Source organism: Athene cunicularia (assembly GCF_003259725.1).
Source record: "Athene cunicularia isolate RWA chromosome 3 unlocalized genomic scaffold, athCun1 chr3_part1, whole genome shotgun sequence".
Taxonomy (NCBI): Eukaryota; Metazoa; Chordata; class Aves; order Strigiformes; family Strigidae; genus Athene; species Athene cunicularia.
The window spans coordinates 83,311,478-83,329,179 of NW_020799097.1; the positions used below are offsets into that span (position 1 = coordinate 83,311,478).

The following is a 17,702-nucleotide window of genomic DNA, read 5'->3' on the forward strand; positions in this document are numbered from 1 at the left end:
CAGCAAACAAACCTTTTCATATGGTTTAGATCCATGAGAGAGTCCAAGAATAATTGTTTGTACGGATTATAAGAAAATAAGCAATTTCAGTGGTGCACTTGTCAGTTAAAGCTCTCATTTAGTTTTTGCAAGTTTGTTGCCTACAGATTCAAGCTAGAACTTGTAGTTTTGCCCAATGTATGCTTTTTGGCTTATGGTTGCTTGTAATCATTTTTTAAAAAGCCAAAAATAGAATGAAGTAGAAAATGTTTGAGTCTCTGCTTTCAAAGAATATGATGAAAAAGTTTCCCTGGTTTGGTAGGTTGCTGGAGAAAGTCTTTTATATGGGAATACATGTATGTACTTTTCTAAGTGGTCAGCTTCTTCGCATATAAATATAAAACACCCAAAATAGAATAGACTTGCTTTTCTTTGAGGTGTTTATTTGTTGGGGGGTGGGGGTGGGGTTGTTTGTTTGTTTTGGGGGTTTTGGGGGGGATTTTTTTGTTTGTGGTTTTTGGTGGTGGTGTTTTTTTGTTTTTTTTTTTTTTTTTTTAATTCTAGTGAATTACTTTAAATGCTTAATTTAGTATGAAGTATTTTTGCTTTTGTGATGGATTTGTGAATGATAGAAAATCCAAACCTCTGGCTAATTATTTTGGTAGTTTTCTTGCCATCAACTGGCAAGCACAATAAAGTGCAAACCACTCTGTTGGTAGTACAGATAACAGTGTTAGCAGTAAGGGCATCTTAGGGAAATGGGGATACCTTGACCCGCCAGCATACTTTGCAGTGGGTGGCTCAATTCATATCAGTGCTGCCATCACATATATGCATATAAGGATTGACATTGCATGGGAAAAGTGACAGTGAAAAAGCATTGTCAAGCTGAAGAAAGAACCATGATTTTGGGGAGTTGTTATCAAAGGAATGGTTGCTTTTAGAAGAAATGCTTATGGTGGTTTTTTGTTGGTGGATTTTTTGTTTTGTTTTGTTTTGTCCGCTTTGTTGCTAGTTACCTGGACTGCTTGATTTCTGTGGAAAATGCCACTCTTCTCACTTTAAGCTGTTTGGCAATGTCTGTTTCTACTGTTCTTCTATAGTGCCATTGCAAGAAGTGTACATATCCGTTCTTTTAGTCTGTAGATTGTGCAGATGCATCCTCACTATAAGCATTCTCATAAACTTATTAAAAAAATGTACAATGAAAGTAGTGTAGCTGATGTTAGGCTTGTGAGCAAAAGTGAATAATCTTATAATGGAAGAAAAATGAAAAATCATTGGGTCTAAAACTAAAAGTAACTAGAAATAGGAAAGTTTTTTTAAAAAGAAGCACTGATCAAATTTCAGTGTCATCTGAAGCAAATGAAAATATTTTATTGCAGCTGTATTGAACCTGTGATGTCATGATTTTCTGGTGGTTTGTGCGTGTGGTGTGTGTGCGCGTGTGTGTGTATGTATGTATGTTTCTGTTTTGTTTTTGTTGAACTCCCAGGAAGAGGTTTAAACATGAAGGCAAAACTTTCAAACCTAAGCATGGCTAAATATGAAGCAAAGCTGCCATTTTTTTTTTCCTTTTTGTGCCTCCATCTAGATCTGTCACATAATTTAAAGAAAAAAGATACAATTTAACCACAGGAGAGCTAGTAGTGTGAAAAAAAAAACCCTGATGAATTTTGTTTCCGCAGCACGATATTATCAAAGATTTAAGAAACAAATTTGCCAGCCTCGGCGAGAACTCTCTGGTAACAGCATAAATGTCTGTGTTGGTTTGCTTTTGAGTTAAAGGTTTCTTTTTCATTCATTTGAACATATTTCTCTTTTTTACTTCTTTTTTAATTTATTATTCATACCCTCTATTTAGCAAGCCTTCATTTTTTAAACCTCTTCCATCTTCCAATGTCTTTTTTCCGTAACTTGGATGGAAAGTTTATGGCAGCAAAGCTGTCATTCTGGCTACTTCTGCTGCAGCTGTTCCTGCTTTTAGGTCATACATGTTTTGGGCGTTGTGTTTTTGGACATGATACTAACTGATTGTGTCATGTTCCTTTTGAGTAAGCTTTTTACCACGCCATCCGATGGACTCGCTGTCATAGGGCTCTATGCAACTTCCATTTTGCAACTTATACTGCTTAGTCATCCTCAATTCTCTAGCAAACTTCAATTAACTCGGTGAAAGTTCAAACTCATCTGGAATTAACTGTGCCTTTATGTTTGCTCTTTATGTTCTTCTTTATGTTTTTGTAGTAGTTTAAATTATAAAGAACAAACTTCACCATTGCTCAAGCAACGCCATGCAGTATTGTTTGTTGCCGCTAGAGAATGTAAAATATAAAAGCACAGTGTATTCTATCAAATATTCTGTTGGTAGGGTGGGAAATCTATATCGTCATATAAGTTTTGAAAAAAATTCTGAGATGCTTCTGTTACTCTGGTATTCAGCAACAACTTACAACTCAAGAGCCACATACTGAGCAGTATGAAGTTATGGTCACACTATAGAAGTTTATTAAGAGTATGAACTGTTGCACAAAAACACGGCACAAAAGTGCAAGTTTGATATATGCAGTATATATATAATAAACATGGGCTTTGAACTAACCTATTGACTTACAATTGAGATGACTCTTTTCAGATAAAGTGCTAAAAGCATAATAAAATACCAAGAGGTGAATATTACTTGAACATGTTAAATATCCGTTCAGTAGCACTGTATGTATTAAAATGGTCCATGATGTTGCCATAGAGCCCATATACTAAGAGATAACCAAAACCCTTTGGAGAACTGATAGTAACTGAAGTCCTCATCTTAAATGACTGGCATTTTTATTCAGGAAAAAGAAATGGAAAAGCAAAAACTTCTGTATCAACAAGCCAGACTGCATGACCGGGGTGCTGCTGAGATGGTTCTGCAGACAATCAGTGCTAGTAAAGGTAAAGTTTTGTTGTGTAGATTATGTATTAAACCTTGTTTCTAACAATCTTTGAAATTATTGTAATTCTTATTGGGCAAAACCTGAAGATGTTTGGCACTAAAGTTTGCTTTCAAAATGCAGCCAAAGTTTCAGAAATTATTGACAGCTAATCCAGAAAAGTATAATGAGTAATTTTCATGAGGTTGTTGGTGTAGACTTTGGTCCTTCCCCCCCCCCCCCAATATCTATGCTATTGGTGTACTTTGATAAAACATTTCAGAAGTGTAAATGATGCTTTTGTCCCTTAGGCACCATCTTTAATGTTCGATGCTTTTGTTGTCTGTTCTGTAACTTGTTTTTGTCGTAGTGATGTTTTAAAAATGACTGTTTATAAATTTCACTTACTTTAACTAAATGCTTTGGATCATTGTAATCTTCTGAAGAGAAGAAAAATATCTAGACTGGCATGCAGAGGAAGCACATTGTTAAACTTAAAAGCTGTTTTAAAATTGTGCACCCAGTCTTAAATCAACTGTTAGGTGCTCTAGCAAATGAAAAAATACTTATATTATTATATACATTATATAATATATATTGCTTCTTTTGTGTGCTGTGTATACATTACACTATGACTGTAGGCACTCAGGAAGATATTAAGTCACACTAGAGATCATGAAAGAATAGATCTATTTTGCAAGAGAAACATAAAGGCCTCTCCTGATAAATTACCATTTAAATCATTGTACAGATAAGTTAGTAGAATATTCTTTTTTTTTTTTATATATAAATGATCTAAAAGTATATTTTAAAATAATTTTAAGGTGAGATGGGACCAATGGTTGCAGCTACCCTAAAGCTAGGGATTGCCATCTTAAATGGAGGAAATTCCACTGTTCAACAGGTAAGTTACTAATTATTTTTGCCCTTTCTAGTCACTACAGATCTTTATACTATGTTCATTATTATTGTAGTAGTGCATTATATAACATGACTATTTGTCAACTGCTGTTTATCCTTTTAATCTCATTCCCAGAAGAAAATAGCATACAGAAGTAACTTGTTTGCTGGTTATGTATTTCTTGTTCATATACATATAGTTAGTCTACAGAATACAAGGCTAAAAGAAATTTGTTTTGCACTTCAGCTGGAAGGGGGAAATTTAATGTTAAATCATTAACTTCCAGAGGGATTCTCTGGGAGGGACGGATTTCTTGGGAGATTGTCCTGTAGCCAGTAGAGCAAAATTACTGACCCCAAAATAATGTTACCAAAAATAATGTTACACAACTTCAGAAGTCCTTAGCTTATGCCATAGAGAGTCTTGGTGATAAAAACAAACTTGATTTACTAATCTGTAATGTGGTGAGCAGTGGACACGTCTGATATGTTAACAGTATTCTGCATTGTTGAAGAGAAGTGACTGATACAGAATACATTTAGTGTTCTGAAGATTCTTGGGTTCACAAGGCTTTATACCTGCCATTACTACACTGCTGTAGGACAGTTTGGAGGAATAGACAACTGGGAATGGTTAAGGTTCCAAGTTAAGCAACCACTGAATCAGCTGAATCAGTCGAAAATAATGATCTTTTCAAGAGCTATCATTGCCAGGAATTGGCCAGAAAGATTACAAATTGTGCAGAAAAGTATCTGCTTGAACCATTGCCAGTTTTCTGTGATGTCATGATATTAAATTACTTAGGAAAATATGACAATTGCACGTAGTTATTTAATGTGAATTTAGAATGCTACAATCTATTTTTTTTTTTAATTATTTGATGAAGTCTTAATTAATTTGATAAAGACTTAACTAATCACAATGCAGGAAACAGCTATTGTATGGTTACAATAATACTAATACTACTAGTCTAAGTTACATACTTATAGAAGCATCAGTAATACAGATAGAATTGCTGATTTTTAAGTTGCTCATTTCTACCCATTTTCTCTGGTGTTACGCTCATCTTTCCAATTTTCCTTTAGGTCCTAAGATCAACTCTTTAGTCTTCCTTGGGAAGAACGGTATGGGTGGGGGAAGAGGTACAGAAGTGGTTTTGAAAAGTCGTCATCATCATCCTCTGGAGTTCTTTGCTTTGATTAGTGCAGTGTTGTTGGTGGGGGTGTTCTTCTCCATGATCTTGGGTTTACTTGGGGTTATGCTGATATGTTTTGTTAACAGTGTCTGCTTGTGTGCTCTTTCATTTTAGAGGTTACTTATTATCCATTTTTCCTATTCTTTTTGTTATTTGCAAAAGAGTTTTACCTCATTCACAACATGAATTCTTGTAACATTCCTACTAAGATTGATCTTAGAGCATTGTGATTTTTGTCGACATCTGGGATCTCTGGTATCATCCTATATCTTCACTCAGCAACACATTGCATCAGAGTTCACTCCTCTGAATCACTTCTTGTTACTGCAATCTATTATTGGATAGGTATTGCACACTACAGTAAAGCTCAAACAAATTTTAAAAATACTCACATGACTACTAACATGCTATTGCAGCTAAAATAATCTAAACCAAACTGTGGTTATGACAAGCCCAGCCAGGTGCTGAAATGGAGATGTTGGTATAAATTTGTGGACTAGTAGTGACAAGATAGTATTAAACACTAGTTTCTGGTGACTGTGTTGACTTTAGTTACTATCTTTATTTTCCATTTTTTAGGAAGGAATATCCAAAATGGATGACCTTCTTTTCTGTAAAGGGCATAAGCATTAAATGGTCTTTTTAGTTTTGATACCTGGAATTTTTTCTGCAAGACTCTGATCTAATTTGTAAATATGAAATATTTCAAAACATCAGTACCACTAGTGATCTAGAATCCATGTAGTATTAAATTAGCTAGGTTAACACATAGTATAAATATTAATTCTCTGTGTTAATTATTTGTGTTTACTGCAGAAAATGCTTGACTACCTCAAGGATAAAAAGGATGTGGGATTCTTTCAGAGCCTTGCTGGTCTTATGCAGTCCTGTAGGTAAGAAAATATCTACTTTTAAAATGTATTATTTTGCATTTAGTTTTTATTCCACGAGATTTATAGTTTTGAAAAGGTCCTCTGCATACTTTTTGCAAACAGCACATGGGGACTGTAACGTACTAGATCTGGGGTAAAGGACAAAGTGGTGCTCATGGTATGAAAATCTTCATATGATATGGATCTACCTTGGTAAAAGAGCTCTTTTCACAAGTGTTTATGTCATTTGTGTCTACCTGAGGTATGTCAAAAAAAACTCCAGAGTTAGGAGCATTCCTCAGGAGCAAATTCTTAATTCTAGACATATTCTGTAATCCTACATAGACCAGGATAATGATCAATGTTAAGTAATTGTAAAGATTTTGGGGAAACCCAACTTTCTTAGAAATATTGATAGGACTTTTTAGAAGGTGGAAAATGATTTAAGTATTGTTTTTTAATAAAGTGTAGAGGTACTGTGACTTTTTTGTCCATTCGTGCTTCTTCACAGTTTATATTGATTTTATATATATATAAATGTATATATATTTAGATGTTTTCTATATAATTCCTAAGAATAAACCATATCAATATATAATGTGTAAATGAACATAAAACATAGGAGGACTAAAAGGGGCTTCCTGGATCAAGCTGTTCAGTCTTCTGTCAAGGGTACTATGTTATATCCTTTTTTCTTAACACTGTCTTTGGCTGAGATACATTTTGTAATCAGTGAGGTTTTTTGCCATCAGAACTATTGCTGTAGTTCATCTACATTCACATCTGACTTTCATAAACATTCCTGCTTATGAACAGAAGTTATCCATGGCTAGCTGACAGGCTAAGCCATGGAAGACAGAACTTTGCAGATTCACAAATGGAAATATGTAAGAGTATATATTTCTTAAATCTGGTTAGTTGAATACATATTGCCCTTTGGCAGTTTAAGTTTTTCAGAACATGGAGGAAGAGGAACACTGAGTGGAACTAGTAATGACACTAGTTTCTTGATGGACCTTGCTGCTTGGGATGAACTGGTCTATAATATAAATGTAGTCAAGGCTTCTTTGTAACCCCTAAAATGAGTATGTATATCTTAAATACATACATTCCCTTTTTTTGGTCACTCATAAAGAGCTAAATTCTATTGTCATTTGGAGGGCAAAAGCAACTTAAGTCTGTAGAGCTGAGTTTCGTAATCTTGTAGCAGACACATATATCAAGCCACTGAAATGTATCTTCTTGATGCTAGTATGATTATATACTTAAATGAAATCACAAATCCTTCTCACATATTTTTAATTAATCACAGGACAAATGTCATTCTTCTCATTGCAGTGTTCTTGACCTAAACGCATTTGAACGTCAGAACAAAGCAGAAGGCCTCGGCATGGTGACTGAAGAGGGATCAGGTACTATCAATTTAAGATAAATGCCCTGTGAACTTTTCTGTTTTACATTTTGCAGAAGCAATCTGAATTGGAAAGAACCCTTAAATATATATGATATCTAGAAGCTGAAGCTACGATATGACTCCTACTAGTGGTTTATGTTTAACTGGTCTACCTAAGACCATGCTTGTCAGTTGTAAATCACTAGCCTGTGTTGAGTTTCAGAGGACTCTTACTCACCATTCTGAAGAAGTGAAGACATTACATGTAAAACTGAAAACAGATTCTGGTTAGAAACAGCAGTATTTATGCATGTGACATATTTCAGAAGTCCATAATCAGTTTCAGCATAAAGTGAAATTAGAGTTCCCACCTGATTTCTTAAGCTGTTTTGGCTGGAATGAAAACCAGATGATTTAGTTAACCCATAAGTTAAATATTAGAGGTTCAGGAAACTGTATCTCCTTTTTGGAAAAAAAGTGTGCAGGGAAAGCTTGTTCTCTGAAATAATTATTTTCTGTTTGTCTTTGGGGAATTATGAAATTTTCACTTTACTTTTGACTTCAAACCAATTTGGCTTTCTAACCTCTGTGTGTCAGTTCACTGTCAATTTCTTTCTGTGTGACAGTAAGTTCTACTACTCCCTTACTGTGATTGTCTGGAAACATTAGGTTCGTTCTTATGTGACTTAATAGAGCTACCACAGCACATTTTTTCTCCTTATCTTCAGTATTTTTATGGTGCATTTTTATGTTTAAATCCTACAGTTACCTAATCTTTTAACATGTTTTTATCTTAAAAACAAGGTAAAAAAGCTTGACTGTATAATCATTATTGCATTTGGGGGTTCATAATTCATACCTAATCCACCACATATCTCATTGGCTATTGTGCGTGTAGCTCTTTTATGTGGCATATTTCTTGAATACTCAACCGCTTCTCTCAAATCAAGATAATGGACTATTAAATTTGACTGAATGACTTCAAGACTAATCATAAATGCTGCTTCTCTGAAAGTGCTCCCACAGTTTAAATTATAGATCAAATCCTGCTAGACTTACATGAGTAAACAAAACAAAGAGAACCCATGTGGATAAATTTTGTTCACAAGACTGTAGATTGAGCACTGATGCAGCTTTTTGGCCGTTACTTTCATGTTTTACTGAAGATTACTCTGCACAATGTTTTACTCTTCTGGACAACATTTCTACTACTAAATAATTAAATTTATTATTTATAATGTTGTATTTTGAAATGGACTGTCAAGATATCAGCTCATTTTTCTTTTGACTGCTGCCTCTATTTCTAGAAATGACCAATTTTGCATGCAAATGTAAATAAATCTTTAAATGCTGCATAATTGACTCTACCTATGTTAGAGTATTTTTGTGCTTCCTCATTTGAGGGATTTTTTTTCTTTTCTTCTGTTTATTTAGTCTTTATATTTTAGTACAGAACTAATTTTGCCAAAACCAATACTAACTATATTTTGTATTTGTGAAAAACTATTTCTCAACTTTTTTTCTTTTTTCCCTGTTTCTTTTTCTTTGAACTAATTGTCCTGTCCTCCCTTCCTCAGTCATCACTCATGAGCGTGGTAATTATTAAAAACAACTGCCTGTTCTTTAATTTTCCTGCTCTTAGCTTTGTGTCAGCACTGTACAGCTCCTGAACACGATTAAATTTTTTGTTCCTGTAAGACTGATAAGCTAGTGGGTTCTTTTCTATTATTATTACAATTATGTATTTCAAAATTCTTGGTTTTTGTGTCAACTCTCCCCACTTTGTTCTTCCTCCCTTTCTCAGGATTTGCACAGTGACTGGCACACTAGATGTAAGAGCAGCAAGCTTTTTTAAACTTTTTTTTTCTGTTTATTTTAAATTTCTTTTCATTTTAGTGAGCCCAGTATTTGCAATGGATGAATGTAAAAAAAAAAATTATATATATACCTATACACACACAAAGCCTTGTGCTATAGTCCTCCTGTAATATTTATGTTGTGTATTGAATGTGGCTTTACTGCTGCATTGATTTGTGCAAGCACAGGAAATCAGTGGTGGATCCAGTGAGGATTTGAGGGTAGTTAGTAAGGAGGGGACTTGCCACTGGCTAGGTTTTTCTGATGCGATCAGGAGTTGGTACAAGAAAGAGGTGGTGCATCGTTAATTTAGAGGAATCGATAGTGTTTACAGGTGGCTCTTCCTTGCTCTGAGAGCTACCTGATGTATTAAGGTTCCTGTATCTCAAAGGTTCCTTAGTTCAAGTAAAGGAAGAGCTCTGTAGGAGCTGTTGCCATGAGATGTTCCTATTACCATGAGAAATGAGAATTTAAAATGCAAAATGTGTATACCATTCAGCAGGAACAGTAAGCTCTAACACAGCAGATGTCTTTTCATTAGCCAGATGTTGAGGAGGGGGATGATCTGGATTTTTATTTGTTTTCTCAGTGGAAACTGTTTATTTGGCAGATTAACAAAATTCTACACTTAGAATCATGTGTTTTCATTTTCTTTGTTACTGAGCAGAAACAATGTCAAGATACGGTAATCACACTATGTCAAAAATTTCTTGGCACAAAGGGATAATATTTGCTAACAGCACCTTTTTTAATGTATTAATACTCAGCTATTGAAAATTCAAGAAAACAGGACAAAGAAAAGCCAAATGAAAAAAGACTGTAATTTTCCTTTTCAGGATTACATTATTCTTGATATTATGCTACCTTCAAATCATAATAATTTTTTTATATTGTGAAGCACACCTTTTTCAATTCAGTGAAAAATAGTTTACATAAGAGCTGTACAGGTACTAGTATTAATACCTGATAGCATTATGAAAGCCCAGCCAGTGTGTCTGTGGGGAAACTCCTATAGTGAATAGTTTTGAAACATCCAAGATTTCATGGGATACCTGAGATAATATGTCTGTTTGAAATACTGTAAATAACCATCTGTAAATACTGCAAAGGAAGTACCAAAGATGGGGAAATGTTTTCTCCCATTACTTTTTTCAAGGGAGATACATACTCTATGAGTAATTAATTACCCCTCAGTTAAAGATCATTTTATTGATTCCCGAGGGAATGATGAAATGTAAAATGTGCACTGTATCCTGTTTCTTCCGTCATCTGAATCTCACGCAGAAGCATATTAATAAATAATTGTCATTGAATTTACAACCTATAGCCTGAAACTATTTTTGCCAAAGTCAAAGCTGTTGACACTTACAGGCATAGAGTCAACTTTCCCTCAAGGGCAGTGCTTGTTTCTGGTCCCACATCAGCCTTGGCAATAGGTAGAAAGCCTTGTACTGAGTCAACATGGATGTGAGATTTATTGCTGTTTCTTTGTGCTGTCCGCATCGTAAGCTCCTTGTCCTGATATTCCTCTGACTGGTACTACCTTCCCTTTCCAAACCCTGGAACCCCCACTGGTAACAACATTGATGGTTCTTTAGCAAATGTGTTTCTTACTTGTTTTTGTGATGTACTCAATGTTGTTTCTTCTGTATGTATTTTATTTTGATTGTTCTGTTTCCTTTTCAAAAAAGGGGGGGGTCAAAGCCAAAGACATGTAGAAATGCTTATTATCTTGCAGTGGTTTTTCATTTTTTATTTAACACTCATACTCTATGCTATTTCACCGTGAATCACAAAAATCTTGAAAGTGCTATGTTTTTCTCATTTGGAGAGACTTGTTTTACTTATCATATGAAGTAAAAAAAAAAAAGATGTTAAGTTTACACTTAGATTATTTTACCTTTTATTTCCTGTCAGGAAAGCTCTATTTTTATTTTTAATCTTTTAATACTGTATCATGGGATTATTTTGTTTCTCTATAAATTCTCAGAAGCCTTCTTTTAATAAAATATAATTTTAGAATTAAATTTGATCTGATAGTAGGTCTTAAAGGACTTTCTGTTAAACTGTGTACCACTCTCAGTCATAAATAGCCATATTGAGGGTACACATCAGGGCTATTTCCAGCCATTAATAATGTGAAATCAATAAATATACTTTTGACCTTCACCAACCTAATCACACTTAAATTGGATCTTTAAATTTTCTGTGATCCACTGTAGCCTACATTGGAGCAGAGTTTTTCCACCTTTATATCCTTGTATTTGAATCAGTGTTTGCATTTAAAAGGGAACTTTAGATTCAGTACAAATTGTTATGCATCACTCAGTGAGAATACAAGTGCTTTTCTTATTTGAATCATATTATTTGGACATCAAAGGCATGCAGCATTTACAGTCCAACCCCATATTGCCTGGGTCTTGTGATAAGAATGAATTCACTTGGTTTATCATGGGAGAATTCTGCTCTTGCTTAACAGCCATCAAAAAGGGGCCCTGTTCATTTTTGCAAAGCTGAAAGTATTTGTATGTTTTTGTAATATGTAGCATCAGACCAATGGTTCTGAGTAGGAATAGAAGTCAGATCTTCTCCATTGAGGATTTTTTTTAAAAAAAGAGAGAAAATTACTAAAATTGGACACATGCACTTTCAAGGAAAAAAAAAAAAAATCATTTTTCATTCAATCTTATTTTTGTTTTCTACACATGACACTTCTGTTCCTGTATATCACAAACACAAGCTATCAGTTGTGCAAAAACTACAGGCTGAAAGCCTTCATGTCTGTAGCCATGTCATTTACATACAGTATGAGCAATGGCAGCATTTTAACCTCTAAGCAAATATATGCCAGAATATACATCATATCAACAGAAATTAAAGAACATGGTTTCGTGACAACCCAGGTCATACTATATGCAGCGTGTATGTTTGTAAGTACATTATCTATGCAAATCTTTGTGGGTACTGACATGAACTTGTGTACACAGGAGCAAACGTTGTTCTCCTAGATTTTATAGAAGAAATGGATCTCCAGTTCTGTAGTTCCCAGTGAGACACCTCTTGCAGTCAGTAACATCTGAAAATTAAAATTCCCGTCAATACCAACATTAAATTTAGTCAGATTTTGGTCAGCTGTAGAAATTGAAAACCAGGATTATAAATTTTAAATCTTAGTGTGCCCAAGATGTTTGAAACAGTTTTTTTTTCTTCATTTTGAAATACGTAAAAATATTTCTAAAAGGAACAGACCTTACAGCATATGTGTAGTGATGCACCTAAACACCTAATGGATTTGCAATAACTTATATTCATTTTGTGATTTCTTTAGAGTGAAGCTAATTTAAAAATCCTTCCAAACCCTCCTAATATAAGTTTTTGAATAAATTTTATAAAAATTCCTAGATTCCAGTGGGTGTACTAAAAGCCAGAAGATTACTTCAAAAATTAATCTGTATAATCATTTTAACTTGAGACTTGTTTTCCTTCTTGTTCTGAAAAGTCTTCACTTGATAAGAGGGCAAGAAAAATAGAGGTGGAAAAATATTAAACTGTAACTTATTCTGTAGTCTTGTTCATACAAATGTCTTTGATTCAGTGATATCTTGATATTCAGGAAACACATGGTTGGGCTCTTCATAGGCTTGATTTGTCCAACTGTAATATATCAGCAGTTATTCCTTGTGAATTATTTTTAAAAATCATTGCCATCTCAGCAATCAAGTTACACACACTGCATGTGTGAAGGTATAGGCTCCACCAAATATTTGGCTTTCTGTAATATTTATTTTTGCAAAATTTAAATACTCATCTAGATCAACATAGTGTGTGACTCCAAGTGTAACTTTAAGGATAACAGGAGTTCAGATAAGTTAAAAATAAGGAAGTGACTAATCCTGCAGGACATTCTATACTCTGGCTTTTGGCCAGCAACATGTGAAAGTATCTTGCAGGGCTGAACATGCATATAATGTTGAATAATATACTTTTAAATGCACAGGCACCTCTTGATTTTGCCTTCTCAGTCATACATTGTATGTATATATTAATCAGTACTGACAGAAACAATAATTTATTTTTATTGTTTAATTAGTGGAAGGTGTTTTCAGTCTTCTGTGACTGCAAAACAGTGTATCTAGGATGGAGAAAAATGTCATGGAATGTCATTTATACTATTTGGCTCATTCTTTGAGAAAGAATTGCATATTGTTTGCCACTACCATAAGTACACATCTGGAATTAGAAGAAAGAGCATTTTATTTTTCCCTCTGTTACAAGAAACTGTTAGCATATACTTTGGTTGATATGTGCTCTTAGTACCAAACTTTATGTCTTGATGGCAACAGGAAAGTGTGAAATTCTGTACTTTTAAAATAATCATATTAGTTTTCAAAGTGCTTTTGCTTCTCAATCCTACCATTATACTGAAGCTTCTCACTTTAAAATCCATAGGCTGTGCATTGATAAGTCCATTACCTTGAACTTGTATTCATTCATGAATACGTACAGTTAAACTTTGGATCACATTCATATTTATTCCAAATTGTTCTAAATACTGTTTACAATTCAGCTGTAATACTGTAATTCTAATAATACAATAATTTATAAATGTAGACATTATACTTAGTTATCCACCAGTATAACAGTATGTCAGTAATTATTAATGTAATTATTATTGTCTATAATCCTTTTGAAAAAAGCTTTTTTTCCTTTTAAATTTTAATTCATTTATTCATGCTTCTGGTTTCCTTCTGCTCACACACTAAAAATACTTTTTGGACATGAGATTTTGAAGTTCAGACAAAAACCTAAATTATCTCCTCATTAAAAAAATAAATCTTCCAAAGTCTTTTGCAGTGCTTACATTTTTGTCTCCTTTCCTTTTGTTGTTTACAAATACCACTTGGCCATGTATTCAAATTATGTATATTCTTAAAAAGTAGAACTTTTTTATGGCTTCCATTTTTGTTGCCATACACATTCCAAATACTTTTCCAAAGTTCTAAATGGGAATTTCCTTACTTTCAATAGGTGGTCTTTATTCTTTTGAACACTTACATTGTTGTCCTCCTGAAACATTCTAGTAGCTGTTCTACATTGTCCTCAGTTTTGACTGTCTTCTTGGGTGAATGGTTGTTTTTCCTCTTTGCGTGTCAGTGTACAAACTTAACTGTATGTATGTATTGGTGTAATTGAAATAATGCTGTGTTGAGGGCTTTTTAGTATACTGTTTCCTGTGAAGAATCAAGAAAATAATTTGAAACTATACATTTGGATAAGTAAACAGAAGGGCCTAATTCAGTAAAGCACATTAGCATTTGTTCTAGTTCATCATAAGTTTATTGCTTTGTTTTCTAAAGGGAGACAAATGCCCAACATTCATTTTGTGTCAGCAGCAAACAGGTACTGAATCCTCATTTGGGCTTAGATAATTCTTGAGAATGCACACAGACGTAGATTTCATGGGTTATTTTAGAGTATTTTAAAATCTAATAGTTTATTTGAGGAATGTGGTTTATTACTGTTTGATTAAATCTCATTCTGTATTTTTAAGTACCTTGTTTTGTGACAAATGGGAACCAAATTAATCTAATCCTAACCTTTGTACGTAATGCAGTATTCATTCCCAGCAAAGTCAAACAAGAATGTAAATAATGGATTATTTGTAAAATGTTGCCAAGCTCATGCTGCCATATTTATGAATCAAAAATTAAGTTTCATAATTTTTTTTTAACCAAATAACTATCTGCCAAGCACAAGTTATATGTGCTTCAGATAGATTGGTGGTTATAATTTTTTTTTTTTCCCTTCTCTTTTTCTTAAAATTAATTCTGGAGATTTTCTTCAGAGACTGTGTGGTGTTACTTGGCAGCCTGTGATAATCTGCTTCCATCTGGCCTTTCTACAGGAGAAAAGGTGATGCAGGATGATGAGTTCACCTGTGACCTCTTCCGCTTCCTTCAATTGCTTTGTGAAGGACATAATTCAGGTTTGTGGGCAGGCTGCCAGTCAGCTAGGCCAAGGTGATGGTAACTAAAGATAAAAGCTCTTCTTTACTAAAGGTTTGACAACCTTCATAAAATATTATGAAAGGTGGGGTAGCTGCTAGATGTACATGAAAGGAAAATATTAATGTAGAATTAAATTGTCAGGGTTTTTTAATCAGCTTTAACTTTGTAGAAAAGATAATGATTTCCAAAATGATGATTTTTTGATCTGGACCTACTAGGAAAGGTAAATTTATGTAGGAAAATATACATGTTTTATAACTTCTAGATGGTGAAGATTCAGAGCAAAAATATAACAGGAAGGTATATTTATTGTTCTTTGGCATTTGCATGCTTTCTGATGGGTGCTGTTTGGCATTAATGTCAGCTAGAATTGTACCTGAAATTAAATCAAACACAATACCTTTCTTGAAGATACAAAAAAAAAAGAGAAACAAATACATGGTATTTATTTCTTTATTTATATCTTTATTTTTCAGTACTTTTCCTTATGTTCTCTGTGTTATTATTAGGGAAGGAAAAAAAATGTTTTTTAGCTGTTGGACATATTTATGACCTTGTAATCAGGAATTGTATAATTTTGTGGTTTAATTTTGGTTTGCTTAACAAAATATGGACTAGGTATAATTATGTTGATATTGATGGAATTACAGAGATGTAAAATTAGTCACAAGTGAGATGAAAATAAGACCAAGTTAAAATTGTACAGATGAAACATATAGTCAAGCTTCTATCTTCAAAATTTCCCTGGTATGTGACCTCTGCAATAAAATTCTGTTAAAAAGATTTGTTACCAAAAAAATATATATTTTTTTTTAAATATCAATTTCTTTAAACTATACTTTCCTAGATTACGTTAAATCAGAATTAATTTGCAGGAGTAGTTTTGTAAGTCTTCACATTTAAATAAATTTAAATTAAACTTTTATTTGAATTTTTAGACTTCCAGAATTACCTGAGAACTCAGACTGGTAACAACACAACTGTTAATATTATCATTTCCACTGTGGATTACTTACTAAGAGTTCAGGTAGGTTAATTTATGTACTAATTAGATTACAGTAATGACTTGAATCTATACAATATTTACTATTTAAAAAAAAAAATCATTCATTTTGATCATAAGGTAGAAGTTTGTATGTGGACATTCAGAATTTCTTAGTGTCTGTGGAATTTCCTTCAGCAATACATGGTTTGCTGCCACAAAAGTTCTGTTTACAGCAAAATCAAACTTCATCCTTATCAGTGTCTTTACATCCTTATGTTCAGTTTTATTAGATGGGTACATTTATTCATCACATCATTTATTCTGGTCACTGTAGCTCATGTTGATGAGAAAGGCTGTAATTCTCTACTGGTTACAGTTCCTTAAGAGTTGTGTTGTACTGTGAGAGTCAAAGGTGATGAAAGTGTGAAAGATTGATTTCAGCCATTAACTGCAAGAATGCAATGGAGTCTGTTAACCAATGAGAACAGACTGAAGGTAGTTACATGCTAAGTGTATCAGTGAATACCATTAACCAGTTGTTGACCAAGACTACCTTGTGACTGTGGTTCATATTGTTCAAGTCAAGCTTCAGCCAGTTGCTTTTTCATCCATTTTGATTTAGTCTGAAGACTGGGCTGCTGTATGGATAGTCATGGGATGGCATGGATGAAACATAAGAGCAGTGCCATCATTTTCTAAGAAGGAAAAAACAAAAGCAGAAGGCTAGATTAAAAAAAAAAAACAAACAAAACCAAAAACCAAACCTTCAACCCTCTAATTTGAATTATAACCCTAATCTTGAAATATGAAAACATTACATTGTCACAGCCCAGTAGAAATTAATGAAAAAAAAATCTTATTTTTTTTAAAAGATTGGAATATGTGAAAGGCATGAAAACATATTTTGTGACATTTTTACCTATTCTCGTCTTTCTGTAATTCACTGTGCATGATAATATAGTTTGTTGTGGGTTTTTTAATTTATCAAGTGAATTTTCCTTTTAACCATTTATTTATTGGGTCTGAGCATTCCAGGCTTGAAAATTGGTGGGGTTTAAGTTGCTGCTGTTATCAACGTTGCTTTTTATCCTTATGCATTCTGTAGAAGTTGTATGGACAATACAGTGGTTTTCATTCCATTGCTTACTTTGCTGAAACTTTAATAAGCTCACCTTTGGGGAAGACAAAAAGAGGAATCATGCACACAAAGCAACATTTGTTCTCAATATTGACTAGGTGTCAAGCATGCAATATAAAGAGAGGTTGTTTAATGAACAGCATGCAGCATGGTAGTATGACTGAGTCCTCCTTTTCAGAATGCAGGCAGTTGTATTTCTGAGAGTAGATACCAACAGATCTAATTTTTTTTTTTTTAATTTTATTTTGAGGTTTGCTGTGGGGTTTTGAAATTATTTACTTCAGTTTATTTGTTTTCCTATTGATTCTCTTGAGATGAAACTACAGTTCTTGATGTAATACTTGAGAATTGTTGGGGGTCATTTAAAACCTTTATAAACTAAAAATTGGTCAGAACTAGAATGCTATCTAATGGGGTTTTTTTTATCTTGATGAATAACTGGTTAGAGGCAATATGATTAAG

The 17,702-nt window shown here is 33.5% G+C and overlaps 1 protein-coding gene across 1 annotated transcript in view; it reads left to right on the top strand.

Annotated features, from left to right (window-relative positions):
* The window catches only part of RYR2 (ryanodine receptor 2), a 406,115-nt gene that overhangs the window by 351,271 nt on the left and 37,142 nt on the right, over positions 1-17,702 (top strand). Inside the window, exons 81-86 of the mRNA XM_026846439.1 lie at positions 2,814-2,913; positions 3,716-3,795; positions 5,804-5,880; positions 7,198-7,271; positions 15,015-15,095; positions 16,056-16,144. Coding sequence (XP_026702240.1) covers positions 2,814-2,913; positions 3,716-3,795; positions 5,804-5,880; positions 7,198-7,271; positions 15,015-15,095; positions 16,056-16,144 — 501 coding nt within the window. The remainder of the gene's footprint in view (positions 1-2,813; positions 2,914-3,715; positions 3,796-5,803; positions 5,881-7,197; positions 7,272-15,014; positions 15,096-16,055; positions 16,145-17,702) is intronic.